This window comes from Platalea leucorodia (genome assembly GCF_965183815.1).
Source record: "Platalea leucorodia genome assembly, chromosome: 7".
Lineage (NCBI taxonomy): Eukaryota > Metazoa > Chordata > Aves > Pelecaniformes > Threskiornithidae > Platalea > Platalea leucorodia.
Window position 1 is genome coordinate 52,535,616 of NC_138829.1, and position 20,369 is coordinate 52,555,984.

Here is a 20,369-nt window from a genome sequence, read left to right on the forward strand (position 1 = left end):
ACACAGATCCGAAGAGTGCTCCTCCAATTAAAACATTGCATTTTTGTCGCCCCTATGCAATATATGACATCTTTGCCCAGGACTTCAGTTGCACTCAGTCCTTTCTTGTAGCAGGAAAAGGACGAAACAACCCGAGAGTCCCTTTAAATTACCCTTCTTAACTTGGTCAGCAGCAGAAACAAATATTTTTCACATTGTATTTTTAAATGTAGAGCAAGGGTCAATTATATTTTTTCTAAGACTAAATATTTGTAATTAATTTAAATAAAAAATATTTCAGATGTTTTTCAATGACCTCATTTAGCCACACCTCTTCTGGGGATGCATATATTTTCACATTGGTTATTATCTGAACTGAAAGCCACAAAACACACATTTCCAACATGTTTTCTGAACTCAGGGAATCTCCAAATTTATACATATTGCAATAAATTTGTATAATTTAGATTCAGTAGTTTTTGAGACATTTACTAAATCAGTGAAAACACACTTGACAATTCCTCAGTCAAAACAATATGAACTCAGTTTTCAGAAAATTCGTGCATTTTATGTATGCACAAACACAAAGGCATACACACACCTTCAAACCAGTGTTCTGACACAGCAAACCAGTACTCAAAATTTTTCATCATACAGCTTTGAGAAAGCTGAAGTCCTGAAGGAAAGTGAGGAACGTATTTTTCTTATACCTATATTCAGATCTGCATTTAAATTTTTTCCATTGAAGAGATTAAAGAAAAAAAACAAAAAACAGCTAATGTTTGGCAGGGCAAGGATTCTGCTTCATTTTGAGCAGCATAGGTACAATTTGCATTGGGGGGGGTGGGGATATATATATAAAAAGTACCCCCAAAATTCTTCATATGTATTCAGACGTGGACAAATTTAAAACAGACTGACACACGCAAACAAGTATTTGCATATACATGTACAAACCAGGTAATGTGGAAAAAAGAAAACAAAGTTATGACTATTCTTTCTCTTCTAAAGATAAAATTGAAACTGCTCTAAAAATTTCTGTCCTTCAAATTATCACTACTTGTCTCACCACAGAACACAACAGAATAAACAGAAATACTGATTTCACTTTCTCTTTCCATTCTCACCTTTGCTGTAGCTTCTTTACTAGTAACAGCAGTGGCTGTATTCTAGTATCGTAGCAGCTGTTTTCCACTATGTATTGCCCCTATTTCCATCATTCTTAGATATCAAGTCTCCCCTTCTCCTGTAATTACATCCTTTGAAACAGTTCCAGCTGATGTGCTTGCAAACTGAAGCTCTCTAAGATGTAACAGGCAGACTGCTCCAGTAACATTAATCCATCATGCAGAATGCAAATTTCCTTTTTATTTGAATTCTGAAGTGATTCTGGGACAGGAGGGGAGAAGCATTTGAACCACCACAGGATTTCTTTATTGAAAAGTCTGGGTGAAACTTATTTTGCTCTGTGTTTAAGGAACAGAAGCAACCTCCAAAGTTCTCATCTAGTTTGAACCATTATTGAAGTCTACCTTGACACCAGAACCTAAGAGTCCCAACTTCACAGACTTCTGTTTTAAAACTGATCAGTGGAAGGGAAAAAAGAATAAATAAAAATTTCATTTTAAGAGAGTTAAAATTAAGATCAATATTAATGGCATTTTATTAATATGCATAACATTTTAAGGAGTTTTATCATATGGTAACAATATGAAATATACACAGCTAAATGACATCAAGCTATTATATTGGACAATGCCTGGAAGTCCACGTGCAGTTAGACACAAGCAATTTCCAAAATGCATCCTGCATAGGAATATCCTGACATCAAGTGTGCATTTACACCCTCCAGCAGTTGAGTAAAATATGTAAGGAGTGTACACCAGTGAGCTTTTTTTTTTTTTTTTTTTAATTCAAAATACCTTAATTTTTCCTGAAATACTATTTCATTTATGGTTCAATGGAAAACTGCTTGGGAGGTGGTGGATATGCATTAATCTATAACAAAGTAATTTGGACAGGTTGCTGGAATTAGTGTATTCAAAGGCTTGCTCCCTTTCAGGTGGCCTTTCTCTACCTTAAAATGAGCAAAATAAATTTTACTTACCAATTACAACTTTAAGCTTTTACACATACATGCAAGTAAATTTTATACAATTTATATGTGCATGATAACTGCAGAATCAGTCTGGAAATCTTACCCTCTGCCACTCACCCCCAAATCAGAGAAATATATTCATGTTGTATTGTATAAAAATCTCTCTTAGATTTTGAATTTTGAGAGAGCATTTTCCTTCTGTCTATGAACCTGCACCCAGCCTTTGAGCTACCACTCCATTCCGTAAAGGCCTTTTCACTTTTCTATGCTTCTGACTGTCAGTCAGTACTTGTCACTTACTACAATGCCACCATTATCTAGCTCTTACACAGTGCTCTCAAAGGAACTTAAGAGCGTTTTATAAAGGATGTCAATATTATTATTCCTCTTTTATAAGTGTGAAAATCGAACACAGAATGCACCTCAGTAAAAAAAAATGAAAAACACCACAGAAAATACAGTGGTTTTTGGGGGGGAGGCATATTGTTCTATTACACAGATATAAGTAAAATAAAACTCCTCCAACTTTTTACCAAAGCAAAATGATTTTATAACACATACATTTAAAATGTTATGAAATCATGAAAATGAAAATGTCATTTTAAACTATGTGAAGACCAAAGCCAGACCAGAATGCAAGAGACTTGCCTCCTCAGCAGGACATTTCACTGGCAGATGACACTCACCCTTCAGGATCAACACAACCTGCCCACTGACCACTGCATAGAATTGAAGGTGCAGTCTTAAACATCTAGGTCTGCCCTGTCTGAAGGGTCACCTCTCTGTGTCTACAAAAGCCAAAACTAAACAGCACACTTGGACGGGAGCCACCAACCGAAACTTCCACACTGTGCTTTCTATCAAGCTTTAGGAAAATCTGCTTTCTGCTCACTCACAGTCTGAAATAAGCTGAATGTGGTTAATTTATAGGCATGCTACAAAAGCCATCTTTGGATGGGGCCAAGGACAAGTGTGTCTCAATGTATATTTATTGTTGAAAAAAAAATACAGTGACAATGCTGTAAAATCCCAGTGACCAGTTAAATCTTAGATTGCCTAGGGCCAAGGATAAGCATCTCCAACTATTTGCAAGACAAATATGAGCCTAAAAAGGAAAAATCCTGCTGTACAAGAAGGCTATAAACAGTCTATAGTGAAATACTGATACAAATAGTCTTACTTTTAAAATCAGTTTTATAGGACATAAGGCTACTTTACTTTTTGCAAGGCTATTAACAATTGCATTTAAGAACGATAAGGAATTGGCATTATTCTAGATTACTGGCAAAAAAAAAAAAGCCTCAGTTCAAAATGAATGCAGGAGGTGAAAAATAACTTTCACCATATTATTGTATAAAGGAAACTTACCTAAAGGAACCATCCAGATTTGCCCTATGAATGAAACTCAGTTTTGCATCAGCCCAGTAAAGTTTCTGCTCATCAAGATCTATTGTGAGTCCATTTGGCCAATAAATATCTGAATCGACAATTATTTTTCGTGTGCTGCTGTCCATTCCTGCCCGTTCTATTCTGGGTGTTTCACCCCAGTCAGTCCAATACATGTATCTGAAAAAGAAAGCAGAGATGCACACAAATTAAATCACAATACGTGCTGGTTAGCTTTAGGAACAGAAGGGACAGGAGCTCTTTGCAAAGCCTACGGGCTCTGTGTATATATACACGAATATAAAGAGTGGTGAATATACACAAATATATATCCCCAAAACTTTAACATACTTATTAACTTATTAACGTACTTATTAATGTAAATCAACCACAGTTCCAGAAGGTGCAAAAAAAAGTCCTTCATGAGAGCATCTCTCACAAGCATTGCCTCTGCATAATGTATTACCGTTCTCTTTCAATGTTGGGCAGCACCTGATTGTCGTAAGCATTTACAACTGAGTATCATCCTTGCGTGGCCAATTATTACAAGTTAATATCCTGAATCACATTCTGAAGCAACTAATTACCTACCCAAGCAGGCAATGACCATAGCTGAACTTCCTTTTACAAGTCTGTACACAGAAAAGAATAAAATCAAGTGCCCTGAAATTTGTTTCTGTCAATAAATAAATCATGAATCTGTGCAGACTTAGAATGACATTACTTTAAATTTTTGGGTGCTTTTTTTCCCCTCCTGTCCATGTCCCAGTTTCCCTGTCACTCCACCTGTGGGTAATTTAAGTAGCCTGACATTAACACCACTTATGAATTGGAAAGGACCAGACCAAAATGTGGCAAATCACACAACGTCTGCATGAAAAGTTGAGACTGTACAGTTAGGAGAGAAACTGTCTGATCAAAAGAGGACAGTCAGTTCCCAGCTGGTAAACATTACCCAGCATAATGTATCCAGGTTGCAAATTCAGCATGCCAAGGGTGCAAACACAACACAGCTGACCCCTTGCACAGCTACCTCAGGCCAGTCAGAGAAACAATATTGCTTTCCCAATGCCAATACAGCCGTTTCTGGCATGGTCTGGGTCAGGAAGCCTTTGACTTGAGTGAGCCCTCAAACGAAATTAGGTGTCTGTGCGCTGGACTCTCCAAGCACTCCATGTTCATTGTGCTATATTAGATCAACAGCAGCACCGCATGGGCACCAGCTGGGTAGGTGCACTGAGCTACTTCTAAGCTAAGTCCTGCTACTACTGGAGCTCCAGGGAAGCATGGTAAAGAGGCATCTATTCAGTCTTGCAGAGCCCATGCTTAGCCAGACTTTTCATAACCTGGATTATCCCAGACACACAGATCCCCTGAATAAGACAGCACTGGCTATGCAACCACGCTAGGAACCACAAAGGAAGTAAACAAACGTGCATTGTGAACACACACGGAGGAAAAAAGCTCCATGGTTTCTTTTATGAAAGAGAGTGCCATCCACTTTGGGAAGGAAGGGGGGACTACATTTGTAATTGCTGTCATGTTCCTCAGTAGGATGTTCTCCCCTTCGCAACAAAAGATGCTCCTGTAAACTGCAATAGCTCTGTAGCTGCTTCACATGCAGCTGGGGCCATCATTTCAGCCAAGGAGGAAGAGGCAGCTGTACAGTTATCCCCAGCACATCTCTCACAACTCACTTAGGCTTAAAATGCTCTGATCCCCATGGACATACTGTACCCCGATTCAGCTGTACCTCCAGTTCCAGCACAGTCACAGCACCTATTTAGACCATTCTGATCATAGCAGCATATATCATCATTAGCATGTTTATCCCACTGAAGAGGGGAATATAGATAAAAATATAGATAGATACAGACAGACAGAAATTACTCACTTGTATCACAATACACATACATTTGAGTGCGGGAGGATAAAACAAGGAGTTTTCTAGTTGAAATGCTAAAGTTTCCATGCAGATGAGTCCTCACGCTTCTGAGACAGTTCACCTTAGAGTGGCTGCAGCAGAGTTGTGTCCCCAGATGCCTTCCCCAAAACATCTCAGCTCCAGCAGCTAGGATAGACTGACTGCTCCTGAAGAAGCAGCAGCAGTAGCTGAGCTGCCCCAGTTCACAGGACAACCTATGAATGTAAATTGCCACTCATTTTGGTTTTCCTTAACAAGTCAGGCTGTAATTTGTGGCAGCTCAAACTGTGTGGGGAAGCAGCTATTTACAAACAAGGGAAGCCAGAGAAAAGCAGACAGAAAAGAAACTGTCTATGCAACCAGCTGGTGAATCAGACTGTGAAACTGATCCGGCCAAATACTCATTTTTGGTCAGGTCAAATCAGTTCTCTGATCTGGCTCACCTGCACTAGCTTGAAGTATTCAAAGGACACCTTGAACCACCTCTACAGGAATGAAGATGGACAGAAGACAGAGTGTTGAATTAAGAAAAACCTGGCTATTAAAGGTGACTTTGGGCTATATCATACAGCTATGACAGTCCTGCACTTATTCATATATTGAAATGTATAAATTCATACTAAAAAGGAGCTTAGACCAAAACCAGAAATCCCATGACAATTATTTAAAAGCAAAAACAAAGGAGACAAAACTAGCTAAGTCAAATAAAACCTTAAAAGCAGGTTAAAATAACAAGGATGAAAAAATATTCCTAAAATTACCCTTGAGCAAAATTCCATTCCTCAAGCCTCCCATTAAAATCACAGCCTGCCCTGAAGCTCAGTGCAGATGAAGGAAAAAAAGAAGTCTGCAAGCCAAAAGGCCCTCATGGCTTTTCTATGATATTAAAGGAGCTCCAGCTCAAGAGCCTCTCCCCACCCCCAAAAAACCTAATTTCATAGGTGATGTGTGTTTATCCTTGGCCATACAGACACTGCTAGACAAAAGTAGTACTTTCAACTTCACGTGTTAATTTCCCACAGGAAAATGACATCCCTATGTTTCAACTCGTTAACAGGTACCAAGCTCAATCCTCATCAAAGCCTGTGTCGTTCAAAGGTCTAAAACTACACAGTATTAGCAAAGTAACTGTACCACAAAGGAAGGCTAGTAGGATGAAGATGCATTTAGACAACATGCAGAACAATCTGAATGCAGGCAAGCATTCTTCCAAAGAACTTCTCTCCCAGTTGGACTTTTTAAATGTAATATATAAAAGATTATTATTACCCTGTCACCACCTCGTCCTGATTGTAGGGTGTCTCTGCAATCCCGTAAGTATCATAAAGCTGATCTTCCTGGTGAACTTTTCAGAATATATCAAGCCTCTGCAGTAATCAAGCACCTACTGAAGTAATGGTTTCATTGCCCCCATGGGGTCCATCACAGGGAAGCAAGCCAAGCAATGGAATGGCAAAACCAATTCTTGTCTCCCTTTAACCTCCTCCCCTTTTCCAGAGGGTTTCCACCCTTTTGGCAGGCAGCAGGTGCTGAATTGCCATGAATTATAGGAAATCAGCTCTGGTTTGGGGATCTCTTAACACATCAAGACCCTGAACTAGGAGTTTGGATATCAATGTAAGAAGAGATCAGCTGTTCCTGCAGCAGGAGTGGGAGCCTCTGGTCTACGTAAGCCTATTTAAAATCACGCTGCTGCCACATGGAGCAGTTCTTTCCCTGGTTCCTACCCCGGTGCTAACATTAGCACCCTACAATAATTTAAAAAACAAACAAACAAAAAAAACCACCACAACAAAAATCTTCAGTTACATTATCAGTCTGACCAATGGTCCTACAGCACTGGTGCTTAAACAGAAGGAACAAATGAAGGCAGCAGCCACACACCGGAAACCACCTATGAAATTTGCCCAGAGAAAGAGGCATTACTTTCCAACTCCCCCTAGATAAGTCACTCACAAATTAGGGCCTTAGACTCTACGATTAGCTAAGGTAGTCCTCTTCATCCTTCTTCTCCCACTGTAACATCTAGGCTGTTTTGACATTTTTGGTCACAACACAACTCAGCATTGGACATCAGATTCTAATAAGCCATAAAATGTCACATTTTAAATGCCTGTGTGGAATTTTCAAGAATGCACAAAGTGTTGAGCTTTCTTTTTTTTTTTTTTTAACCCTCCTCTATTTTGAGTGACAAAGCTAGTTCAAACCAAATTAAGTACAAACAGTGTCCTGACTGAGGCACCCTACACTGAGATTCAGCTGAAGACAGAAGTTTTGGGGGCAAGTTATAAATCCTAAAAAAAAAAAAAAAAAGAAAAAGAATTCCATGGTTATTATGGAAAGAATGACACAAACCTAGCTAAAGCAGCACTGCAAACTTAACTGAAACAGCAACACCACAAGATAAAAATTTCAGGGGGGGGGGAGCTTCCTCGATGTGATTAGTTATCAAGAGAAAGCCAAAGGCTTTACACCTAATCCTTGACATAACCCATGGATCTGTTTAAGAAAACGAGTCTCCTGTCAAAACTAATGAAATCTGCTTGCATTAGCCGGGTTCATCAGAGAAAGAGCCATACAGGAAAACCAGTGGAGAAATTAAGCATTTTAGTAATGTCCAGTAGTAGCCATTATGTCTTACACTTTGCATCTTCCAAATGTCCCCAAGACACAGGATTAATTCTTACACAAACAGCAGATACTTTTGGCTGGGGGGAGAACATGCAAAAAGCTTGAAGTGGCTTCTCAGAGGAAAAAAAAAATCAGTCTGCACACCGTAACAGTTTATATGTGAGGAATTGATGTAGATCAACCTGATTTAAATTAACCTTAATTAATAGATTTAAACCTGTTAAGATTATGTAATTCAGGAGCCTGGAGTGGTAACTGACACATTATTTATGCGGGGGGGGGGGGGGGGGGGGGCGCGGGGCTTTTTTTTTTTTTTTTTTTAAAACATGCTCAATAGTCCACATTTCTTATTGACCTCAACAAACACCAAGCACTTTGAAACAGTCTAGACATCATCAATGTTTCTGGGACAGATGATGGTTCAGGATTGATCTTTTTTTTGTTTTTAAAATATAACCTTTTTTGCTGCTGCCCAGTACATTAACAACCCCTACTGTTTTCATTTCATTATAAAAAAAAAATTGGATATTTAGCCCAGATAAGGTTTCAGGAAAACTCAGTAGAATATGCAACGAATAATACTACCTGTGCTATTAAATGCTCCCTGTTCTGGAAGCCTGTTGAAAAGATATACACTGAATAATAATGAAGCGCCTAATGCAGGTATTTGGGTAGGTTTTTGTTTGGTTGATTTTGTTGTTGGTGATGGTGGTTTCAAATTTAAATTACACAGTTTTAAATATCCCTGGGCCAGGGCATACCATAACAACTGTAAGGAGCTAAAATTATCAAAACTAGTATTTGGTATCTTAGTACATATTAGATTGATCATGGTTTTTGGACTGAGATTTGGCATCCCAGAAGTTCTGTATCCCACCTGGACTGCAACAGGTCAATAAAAGTGTAACAGCACTGAGGCTATAAAACAAAATGAAAACATCAATTCCTAAAGAGCTAATAGAAAATAAAAACATTGTGAGCAAAATTCACTGCTCAGCAGCTATCACAAATCAATACTCTTAAAAAAACCCAACCAAACAGCACTAGAGAAGCACTGAACAAAAAGCAGGCCTGGGACAAACTCTTGGGTTACTTCATTCAGTTCTTCAGACATGCTTAAGTGTCTTCTCCCTTACTGGGTTTTAACCTTTAACTCCAGACTTCCAAGGCAAAAGGGAAGGGCAGGTGAGGGGAGAAGAGATTAACTTCTAATAATAATTTTGCAACAACTGCACCAATTCTGTCCCTAAACTGAATTACACTTTGCTACACCAAAGAAACCAGCAGGAACAAAGCAGAGCAAAAGCCAAAGCTTCATCGTGGAGAAGATGTAAATGTATAATTCTTTCTGAACACACAACCACTAACAGTCCATTCAGTCCATCATCCAATAGCCAGAAGTACTGGACTCAACAGAGTTCATAAAATTCAGTTACTGCTCTATCAGTAAGCACAGTAGCTTCAAGTGTGCTACGAAGCTTTCTAGTCAGAAGGCAATTAAACAAATGCAGTTCAACTGTAGTCAGCAAGTCACAGGGTTTTGGCACATACTTAATTACCACATTGAATCAGGGCTTAAATGGGGCTTCAGTACTATTATCAGAAGAATGGGACTGAAAGCTACTTTGGCAAAAATAAACATATTTTAAAGCTGGTAAACTGCACCCCAGCAGACTTTTTTCTTTTTGCCTGCTTAACTCACTTTAAAATTCCAGGTGCAGGAGCAAAAACAGGATGAAGACCATATTTCCCCTCAGTTTTAAAGCTGCAGGTCATTTCTTATTTCCTGGTACTTCATCTCTCTTGTCATCATTTTTGCAAAGATTAGAAATCACAGCCATGCCCTCAAAGGGCAGCCGATCAGCCATCTGAGCTGGAAGGTATCACGGACATACTAAAAAGCAGCCAACACTGCCCAAACACTTTTTCCACCTCCCAAAATGCAGTATGGTTGCCAAACCTTACATAACCTGCTTACACAAAAGGGGCCAGTTGTACAGATGATGTAAATCAGCACAAACGTCTCCAATTTCAACAACGTTCTCAAACTTATACAAGCCCAGGGCACAAAACAGGAGTTTACAGGAAACTGCTATGAAGTTTAGATTCCTGAACATTTAAAACTTACTTCCCCCATCCCACCTTTAAAGGTACAAAAACTCAACTGCGAAATTAAAGAGCCGCAATTGTTTACAGAAGAGAAAAGAATGGCTATCTTGTAGAGTATTAAGCTGCAAATTACTTACTCAAATTACCTCTTTTTTTTTTTTTTAAGCACTGAACTTTGAGACAAAGTTACATCAAACCCAAAAATATGCCACGTCTCTCCCTGTTCACCCATATGGAAAGGAGTAGGACACCCTAGTGATTTCTCAAAGGTAAACAAGCATGCATTCAGTACAGCTTCAACAGTCTGTTAAAAAGTCACATTACATGACACCGTGAAGCTGAAGGATCCTCGGAGAGAGGGACTCAAGAAGATTTGAAACACATTAAGCTAGAGAAGGAGGGCAGCAGTAAGGAGATACTTGCAACACTGCTCGGGGGGCCAGTAAGAGAATTTTCAACTTGGTATGCAATTTTACTGCAAATACCTCTGATACATTGAGAAAAAGAAACTGCACTGGTAGGATTTCCGGGGGGGGGGGGGGGGGGGGGGGGGGGAAGGAGTTGCACATGCTTTGTGTGTTATGCACTTTCCCCTCTAAAAGAATGTCCAGCACATTCACATGCAAAAACTCTACAGAAAACAGAAAAACAACTATAAGAAGATAAAATGAGCCCTCAAAACTGCTCCTCGTGGTCACTAGATAAGGTACAAGAGACAACGCAATCTAACTTTTTCTTCCCAGACATTTTTGAATGTGAAGAAATATTATAAGTCTGAGAGATGAAGAAATATTATATATAAAGAAATTATTTCATATTGAAAGCACTCCACAATCAACTCTGCATTATACCACCACTCTAGGGTGGTCAAGGAAGTCACAGAAAACAAGGTAGGGAAAGGACCTCATGAGGTCACGAGCCCCGCACCAAAAAGGCTGCTTTTTTACAGAATCATTGAATTCCTGAGGCTGGAAGGGACCTCTGGAGATTGTCTACTGCAACCCCACCACTCAAAGCAGGGTCAACCAGAGCAGGTTACCCAGGACCTCATGCAGTCAGGTTCTGAGTATCTCTAAGGTTGGAGACTCCACAACCTCTCTGTGCAACCTGTTCCAGTGATTCATCACTCTCAGTAGAGAAGTATTTTCTTTCATTTGAGTGGAACTTCCTCTATTTTAGTTTGTGCCTATTGCCTCTAGTCCTTTCACTGGATACCACTTAGAAGAGTCTGGCTCCGTTGTCTTTACTCCTTCACATCATGTATTTATACACATTGATAAGATCCCCTGAGTCTTCTCCTTTCCAGGGTAACCAATCTCAACTCAATCAGCCCCACCTTCTCTGGTGGATGCTCCAATCCCTTAATCATCTTTGTGGCCCTTTGTTAGGCTCACACAAGCATGTCCACATCTCTCTTGTGCTGAGCAACCCAGAACTGGACACACTACTCCAGGGGTGGCCTCACCAGCACTGAGTAGAGGGGAAGGCTCACCTCTCTGTCTGCTGGCAACGCTCCTTCTAATGAAGCCCAGGATGCTGTTGGCTTCCTTTGCAGCAAGGGCATATTGCTGGCTCATATTCAGTTCATTGACCCCAGGTCCTCCTCTTCTTTCAAAAAATATGATTTGTTTTAGGAAAGGGAAAAATAGTCCAAATCTCACTGCATTCAACACACTTTAAGACACGCTGCAGCAATTCCAAATTCAGGGGATCCTCCTTTCAAAAGGTGCAGAATGAACTGTTGAACTCTTTCTCCATCAGCTCATGAGATACCTCCCACCCTCTGCTGTTTACAGGTAGACCCAGTCATGACTTACCCTCTGACTTAACTACCTCTACCTAAAGTTAAGCCTAGATTTCTTCCTCTCTCCATAAGGAACACTGGATTAAAGCGTGTCAGGACAGTCCAAGAAATTACATCTACACATTGTACTGACTTAGTGGAGGACAGGGGTCCAGCAAGCATACTGAACAACAGTAACTCAATTGTGCAAGTAAGGTGTTGGTTGCTCTCTTACCCACAGATATCACAACCGCCCTTAAACATTCAGCTCAAGCCAATGCATTTTATCTATTTCAGCGTGCTGATGCAGTTTAACTCAACGTTTGGGAAAACAGTAAACTCAAACGACAGCCAATAATTTGTCAAGGCATGCAATCTAAGCGCGTTCATTTGCACGCTTATAACTTTAAACATAATTTCACAAAAACCCCACCCTGTTTAAGTACACATTCAAACGGTTATGTGGAAAAGTTCTTACTTCAGCTTATACTATTACTTAATTTTACATTAGAAACATGTTTTGAGTTAAACCAAAGCCACCCATTCATGACAAACAGAATGGTGCCAGTCCAGCCAGACCAATATGTCATATATGCCATGATTTCCACACTACCTCTGTGCAGCTATAAACTGCATCTATCAAGTCCTCTAATCAAAGAGAATCCCAGCTTCCACCATCTCTTTGGTCCCAGAGCCAAAGCTACATTCCTGACTTCACCTGAGAAACAAAAGCAACAAACACTGGCACTGAGACAACCAAAGCCATCCTGTTGTTCCTTCTGTTCCCTTAAGAAATGGTGTAGAAATTAAAAAGATAAGAATACCATGATTTCCAAACTACTTAAGAAGACTAAATGTGTACAGGGCAAAGAAGCCTCAGTCTCCAGGACTCAGGATATGAGGAATCACAGAATTTGTAGCAAAAGGAGCACTAACAGGGGAGCGAGTTCAGAGGGGTTATTAAGGAAGTCTACACAGTTCCACCTCTTCCCCATGCAATTCCACTGGGGGGGAGGAGGGGAGGAAAGTAAATAATTTTTTTCTGCCATCCCTGAACAGGCAGTCCTGCTCTCAAATGAAGCAAATGGTCTTTGAAAAATTTATGCATAGGAGCACCTATCTATGAGCAGGAAAAGGGAGATATAACCAAAGAGACCCATGAAACATTTATGGAAAGGCTGTCACCATCAAGGGCATCCATCTGAAAGTTAAGAGTAAATAACATTTCCCACAAGAACTTCAAGTTTCTCATGCATGAGACTATTTGCAGCTATTTGGCCACACAACATATCAAAAGCTTTCCAAGTCCCAGAAATTACAGCCATACCAAGATACTGGATATGACTCGTAACCAATTTTATCGTTGAGTACTTTTCTTACATTCTAAGAAAACAACTGTGCTACTCATATATTCAACGTCATTAGTGTTTCAAATAATTAACCAAAAGCTTCAGAATAATTTTATACTTGAAATTAATTACTAGAGACACACAGGATATAAACTAATCTCTAGCTTTCAAGGCAGCAGTAGTCACGTTTCACTCAAAACAAGCATCTTCTGCATTTTAACTGAGTACCTATGAGTGAAAGTAAGAGTTGCTAAAAAGTATAATCTTTACCCATACCATGTTTGATGTTTGTCTTCTCCAGTATTTGCAACAGTCACAAGTCTTTATTCAGTATTCCCCCTCCTCCCAACTATTCCAAAGGAGATAAGATCATTCGATACACTGTTAAAAACATTTCACCATTCACGGTCATTTAGATCAAAAGATTCAAAGCCTCAGTCTACTGCAGCTCATACAAATGAGGCTTCAGCATATAGATCCCAATAATTTCAAGACAGAAAGCCAACATGCTTAACCTTAAGTACACAACATACTGTTGTGTGGGACCAAGGTCCTGGCAGTAAACACCACTGCAGTTTTATTTAAGTGCTGCTATAAACACAGTTGTGAGTTATGCAAGAACAGCTATAGGTCTGGTTCATGGTTTTGCTGTGACACTGAGGAGACACTGGAATAACAACTAGGCATGTCTGAGGCTTTTAATTTTAGACTCTGAACTGAGAGCTTTCTAATCTTGATAGCTATTCCTTCTAAATCCATTTTTTAATATCCCACTTGTCATATTTAGTCATCGAATTCCTTCCTTCCTTCAGTGCCAAATATACCTTAGATCAATGACAGTCATTGCTTGTAGATTTTGGCTAATTTGCCAGTGACAGTCATTGCTTGCAGATTCTGGCTAATTTGCCATAAGCAACCTGAAGCAATGGTTAAAGCTGGGCTATGGCACACACCTCCCTAACACTGTTCAGAACCTGATTAGACTTGTTTTAACCTCTAAACTAATGGCCATTCTGCAGAATGCCAAAACTGATAATAGTTTTATCCTTTGTACTCAATATTTTTTTTATTGCTGTTTTCTAATTTGCATCTTGTTTCCTTCCCCCAAAGCCTCTGCTATTCCAAAAGGGGAAGACTGCTCCATAAATGAAGTCAGCTTCTGCGCTAGTCCACAGGCACTGCCACTGCCCAACAGATTCACACCACATCAGGAAAGGCATTACACCTACAACTATCCGGAGAGATGATCACTGTATATTCAATACGTTCTCCTCTATTCTCTTGAACTAGTCTATGTCTTGAAGAATCACATTCAGAATGGAATAAAACCTATTAGGCAAACGCCACACTGGGCATAACAACCCACTGCAAACACCACAACATGAAATGGAATCCTCCATCCATCTCTGCAGAACAGCCTTACTAAAGCTAAGAAAGAAGGGAAGGTGTCACCAATCTGCGCAAGGGCGTGTTATTTTGTCAACAGAAGGAAATTAGATTTCTTTGACAAAGAGCATTCTTGACAAACCCATGTTTTGGTACCACTGGTATCGGCTAAGCATTTACAAATTGCTTATTTGTTCCATTTTTCTTCTGGAAACAGAAGCTGACTGGCCTATACCTAATGAAGTTTTCTTCCTCAATTTCTAAGCTTCCCCCCACTTCTCTAGAAGAAACTGCTAAAAGGACAAAATCACATCTATGGAGATTCTTCCAGACTGAAAGCAAATGTCTAGCAACTTTAAGACCGCATCAATCAGTTTTAAGAATCCTAGTCTAAATTTCATCAGATTTCGTGATCCGCAAAAACCTCATAAACTTATTCAAGTGGTCTAATCCGTTCTCTTCTATTTTAGCAAAAATTCTTACTCTTCTATCACTTGTAGTAACTGCATTAGCCACCTAATCACAAAAACTTATTAACAGCAATACAAATTAAAATATACTAAACAGTTCTTTTTTCCTACTGTCATCCACTTTCCTTCCCCAGAAAACACCAGTAAACAAGGAACAACTGGTTCCAGGGGAGCTCAAACCCAGAGCCTGCTGTGCCTAAATCATAGACTCATAGAATGTCCTGAGTTGGAAGGGACCCACAAGGATCATCGAGTCCAACTCCTGTCCCTGCATAGGACAACCCCAAAATTCACACCATGTGTCTGAGGGCACTGTCCAAATGCTTCTGGAATATTGTCAGGCCTGGCACCATCACTACCTCCCGGGGGAGCCTGTTCCAGTGCTCCACCACCCTCTGGGTGAAGAACCTTCTCCTAATATCCAACCTAAACCTCCCCTGGCATATCTTCCTGCCGTTCCCTTGGGTTTTATCATTGGTCGCCAGGGACAAGAGATCAGCGCCTGCCCCTCCTCTTGCCCTCGTGAGGAAGCTGTAGACCGCGATGAGGTCTCCCCACAGTCTCCTCTTCTCCAGGCTGAACAGACCAAGTCACTTCAGCCGCTCCTCATACACCTTCCCCTCTAAACCCTTCACCATCCTCACGGCTCTCCTCTGGACACTCTCTAGTAGCTTTGTATCCTTTTTGTACTGTGGGGCCCAGAACTGCACACAGTACTCAACATGAGGCTGCACCAGTGCAGAGTAGAGCGGGACAATCACCTCCCTCGACCGGCTGGCAACACAGTGCTTGATGCACCCCAGGACACGGTTGGCCCTCTTGGCTGCCACGGCACACTGCTGGCTCACGTTCAACTTGCCGTCGACCAGAAGAACCCCCAGATCCCTCTCCGTGGGGCTGCTCTCCAGCCTCTCGTTCCCCAGTCTGTATGTACATCCAGGGTTGCCATGTCCCAGGTGCAAAATACGGCACTTGCCCTTGTTAAACTTCATACGGCTGATGATTGCCATCTCTCTAATTTGTCCAGATCTCTCTGCAGGGCCTCTCTGCCCTCGAGAGGGGCAACGGCTCCTCCCAACTTTGTGTCAACGGCAAACTTGGATAGTAGTCCTTCAAGTCCTGCATCCAAGTCATTTATGAAGACATTAAAGAGCACTGGCCCTAAGACGGATCCCCGCAGAACCCCGCTAGTGACTGGTCGCCAGCCCGATGTAACCCCACTTACTATAACCCTTTGAGCCTGACCCGTCAGCCAATTGCTCACCCATTGCATTATGTGTTTATCCAGCTGCATGCTGGACATTTTGTTCAGGAGGATACTGTGAGAGACGGTATCGAAAGCTTTACTGAAATCCAAAAAGATTACATGGACTGGCTTCCCTCGGTTAACTGGGTGGGTAACCTTGCCATAGAAAGAAATTCAGTTTGTTAAGCAGGACTTTCCCCTCGTGAACCGGTGCTGGCTGGGACCAATGACTGCATTGTCTTTCAGGTGTTTTTCAATAACTCCCAGAATAATCTTCTCCATAATTTTCCCAGGCACAGAGGTGAGACTGACAGGCCTGTAGTTACCAGGGTCATCCCTGTTGCCCTTCTTGAAGATTGGGACAACATTTGCCAGCTTCCAGTCAACGGGGACCTCTCCAGATTCCCAAGAGCATTGAAAAAGCATTGAGAGAGGTCTCGCTATGACATCAGCCAGCTCTTTTAAGTACCCTCGGATGAATCCCATTGGGCCCCATTGACTTATAGGGATCCAGCTGGAGCAGCAAATCCTGCACAAGTTCAGAGTTGGTTGGGAGTTTATCATTCTCACAGTCATAGTCTCTAGTCCAGAGACATATCATCGGTGTTGAACACCAAGGCAAAGAAAGCATTAAACATCTCTGCTTTGTCTATGTCCCTGTTTGTGAGGTGACTGTGCTCATCAAGTAACAGGCCAATCTTATTTCTGGCCTGCCTTTTGCTCTTTACATATTTTAAAAAGCCCTTTTTATTGTCCTTCACACTACTGGCCAGCTTCAGCTCTAGTTGAGATTTGACCGCACATATTTCCTCCCTACAGTGGTGAACAGCATCTCTGTCGTCCTTCCATGTCGCCTGACCTTGCTTCCACTGGCCATACATTTTCTTTTTTCGCCTTAGTTCCAGAAGAAGATCCCTACTCAGCCAAGCCGGCCTTCCACCTCACCTGCTTGACTTCCAACATTTTGGAATTGCCTGCTCCTGTGCAGGTACCCTTAGCAGGTTGTACCTAAAAAGTGACCAGCACTGGTGGACCCCAGCACCTTCAAAAGCTTTTTCCCAGGGGACCTTACTAAGTAGTTCCCTGAGCAGCCTGAAGTCAGCTCTCCTCATATCCAGAGCTGAGGTCTTGCTGGCAGTTTTCCTCCTGTGAGGAAATCAGATGTAACGATCACTACTTCACAGATGCACCTATGAAATATTTCAGAACTACCATGTGAAATGAAGTGGTTGTAAAAGCAAATTAAATTTGAATGTTTTATCCACAAATATGCATGATGTATAATTTTTTTGTTTATTAAGTTTACTATATTGGATAGTTATTTGGGCAAACCTGCCTTTAATTCAATAGGACCCTTGCGCAATACTGGATTTTGTCACTATAACCCAGAAGAGCAGCTGATTTTAATAGACCATAGCGGGAAAGAACTGGTTAATTATAAAGGATACATGTATCTTCATAATGCATTTTCACACACCATTTATTTATGTTGCTTTGTTGCATTGGATTAATACACAAATCAAACAAGCTAAGAATTAGAAATCTCTGCCACAAGTTAAAAATGATAGAGGTGTTTCATATAAAGCTGCTGCTCCCAAGGGGGGGGGGGGGGGGGGGGGGGGGGGGGAGGAACAAAAACAAAAAACCAACAAAACAAAACAAAAAATCAACCTGTAGACTGAACTAGTGTTCAGGACAGCAGCACTGGCAACCCAAGGAATTGATCTGAGCAAAAGTCAGAAGAACTGTCATTCTCTCTTAATCTCAAGCAATTTTGTTGATCAATACCAGAAAGTCTCAAGGTGACCAGCTCACATGCAGACATCTACATTTTTGGCAAGTGAATCTTGTTCCATATATTAACCCATTCCACAGTAACTGTTCATACTTGCACACCTTCCCTGGAGGTTTAAATGCAAGATACTTAGAAGCTGAGAAGTCCTCCAGGAAGGAAAGAATAGGCTACTACAGACCTACGGAAAGGCAAGACCAAGGTAAGATACCTAACATACACCAAAACGGTATCTTCTGTTGTCACACTTACTGGATATTTTGTGTATGTTTAAGAAATGCTGCACATCTGTTCTGCACAGTGTATTGCTGCAAAGAACTGCCTCTCAAAGTCACGCAAAATAAACCATGACTGCATCCCTCCTTCTTTCAAACACAAGCAAGGATTAGATTTGCAGAAGCACTGCAACTTTACCATCACCACTGATTATTTTAAAAAAGTTCTCCTTTTGACCTGTACCAACAACACTTTCTCTCCCAGTTGTTCTAATCCAGTTTTCATTAAAATAATAATTTTGCATTTCCTGTAGTATAGGAACAATATACTACCAGTAATCCCCAGTTAATCCCTTCAGTTTTTCAAAACAGGAGAGTCAAAAAGCACATAATATGGCATGAAATGTATTGCCATGACCAATATTCAAGCTACCTTAAAAAAAAAATAGTCAAAACGCAAGGAACTGCATCCTGTCAGCCTGGCATTGGTATTTCATGGGAAGTGCCATTCCACTCTCTGATCTACCTCATTATAAAAAACTCAATTTAACATCATATTGCCTTTTTACATTATACTATTGAACTCTAGATCTAAAGTTAGTCTTCAGCATTAATTAATTCTGCATAGATTACTTGCTGTCAGGATACACACAGGATTCCTGCTAATTTATTTAAAATACTTCCATACAGCAGTTTGCTATGGGAAGAACTCCTTTCACCTAAAGGCATCCATCGTGAAGTCAGGATTAAGGGGACAAGGTCCCCTCTGGAAAATTCCTTTGGTCCAACAAAGTCACTCCACTTTCCCTTTTACTGATTATGGCTGTACCTTTGCACCAGTTATCTGAAGGATGCAGGCAGCTCCAGCATTTGATGTGTGAACAAAACTAAGGATTTTGTTTCTTTGGGTACACACAGCTTCATTTAGTACTTGTACATCCTTTACTTATTCATCATAAATGTGCCCATAACTCCTCAACATTCATCTGAGAAGCCTTATGCAGGAACCACTGCAAAAACAACCTGACAAAGTTCCAGTCTGTAGCATGGCAGTTGCTGACATGGCAATCTTAAGTTGCCTTCTGTTGCTTAGTTTCAATTTTCACTTCTCACACACCTGAAGAAGGTGGTTTCTCAAGAGACTGACTGTCTCCCAGTGCAGGATAAACCACAAAATACTTTATATTTGTGGTTTATCCTAAGCCCTTGTATTAACTCAGCATCCCTTTGCAAAAAGGCCAGACAGTGAAAATGTCAATTGACACCCGATTTTCTTAGAGATGAGAAACCTACTTACACACACCATACAAAAGAGGGAGATAAAGTGATCCCTGAGAGAGTTGTGAAAACGGCAGCAGATTAGTGGTAAATCATCTCACTTGTATGGATTTGTGCACACAAGAAAAGTGCAGTTCATTCTTGTCTTTTCCCCTTATCCTGGGGTCCATCTAGCACAGCAGATCTTCAATCATCACTGCAATGAATACGGGGCCCAAACTGCACAACATCAGTACTATTTGTGCACAGGGATAGCAAATAGCACATGTGAAATGGTAGAGAGTATTGAAGAGGGAGGGAGGAACCATACAGAGATACAAGTACTTTCAAGAGCACTAGAAGTGACACATCCAGCCTGCTCCCTTATTACTTCCTAACCTGGTCACTTTACAGCATTGAGAGTTCCCAGTTTCACCTGGATTCTTTTACTTGCTCACATAAACATGATTATTCAACATCACCACTTAAAAATATCCTGATTTTGTTCCGCAAAGCACAGCAAGTGAGAATTCCTGTTTCGACTCATGCAGATTTATACACCTTGCTGACTAGATACATTAAATAGACATCACATATCAAATGAAAGTTAACTTACCAGACAAGATAACTGAGAAAATAACAATAAAAAGGCTTGGAAAATTAATTACTTTTCAGAAGGGCAATGGAATAAGTTAGGTAATCATACTGTTTGAACATTTGGCTTGGCACCTAAGAACAGCTGTA

General features: G+C 40.6%; 1 protein-coding gene across 3 annotated transcripts in view; it reads right to left on the bottom strand.

Annotated features, from left to right (window-relative positions):
* LRP5 (LDL receptor related protein 5) overlaps positions 1 to 20,369 on the bottom strand; it is a gene marked incomplete at its 5' end in the record, with an annotated part of 238,636 nt that overhangs the window by 106,445 nt on the left and 111,822 nt on the right. For all 3 annotated transcript variants that reach the window (XM_082318162.1, XM_082318164.1, XM_082318163.1), the window contains one exon: positions 3,446 to 3,643. In XM_082318162.1, the coding sequence (XP_082174288.1) occupies positions 3,446 to 3,643 (198 nt within the window). The remainder of the gene's footprint in view (positions 1 to 3,445; positions 3,644 to 20,369) is intronic.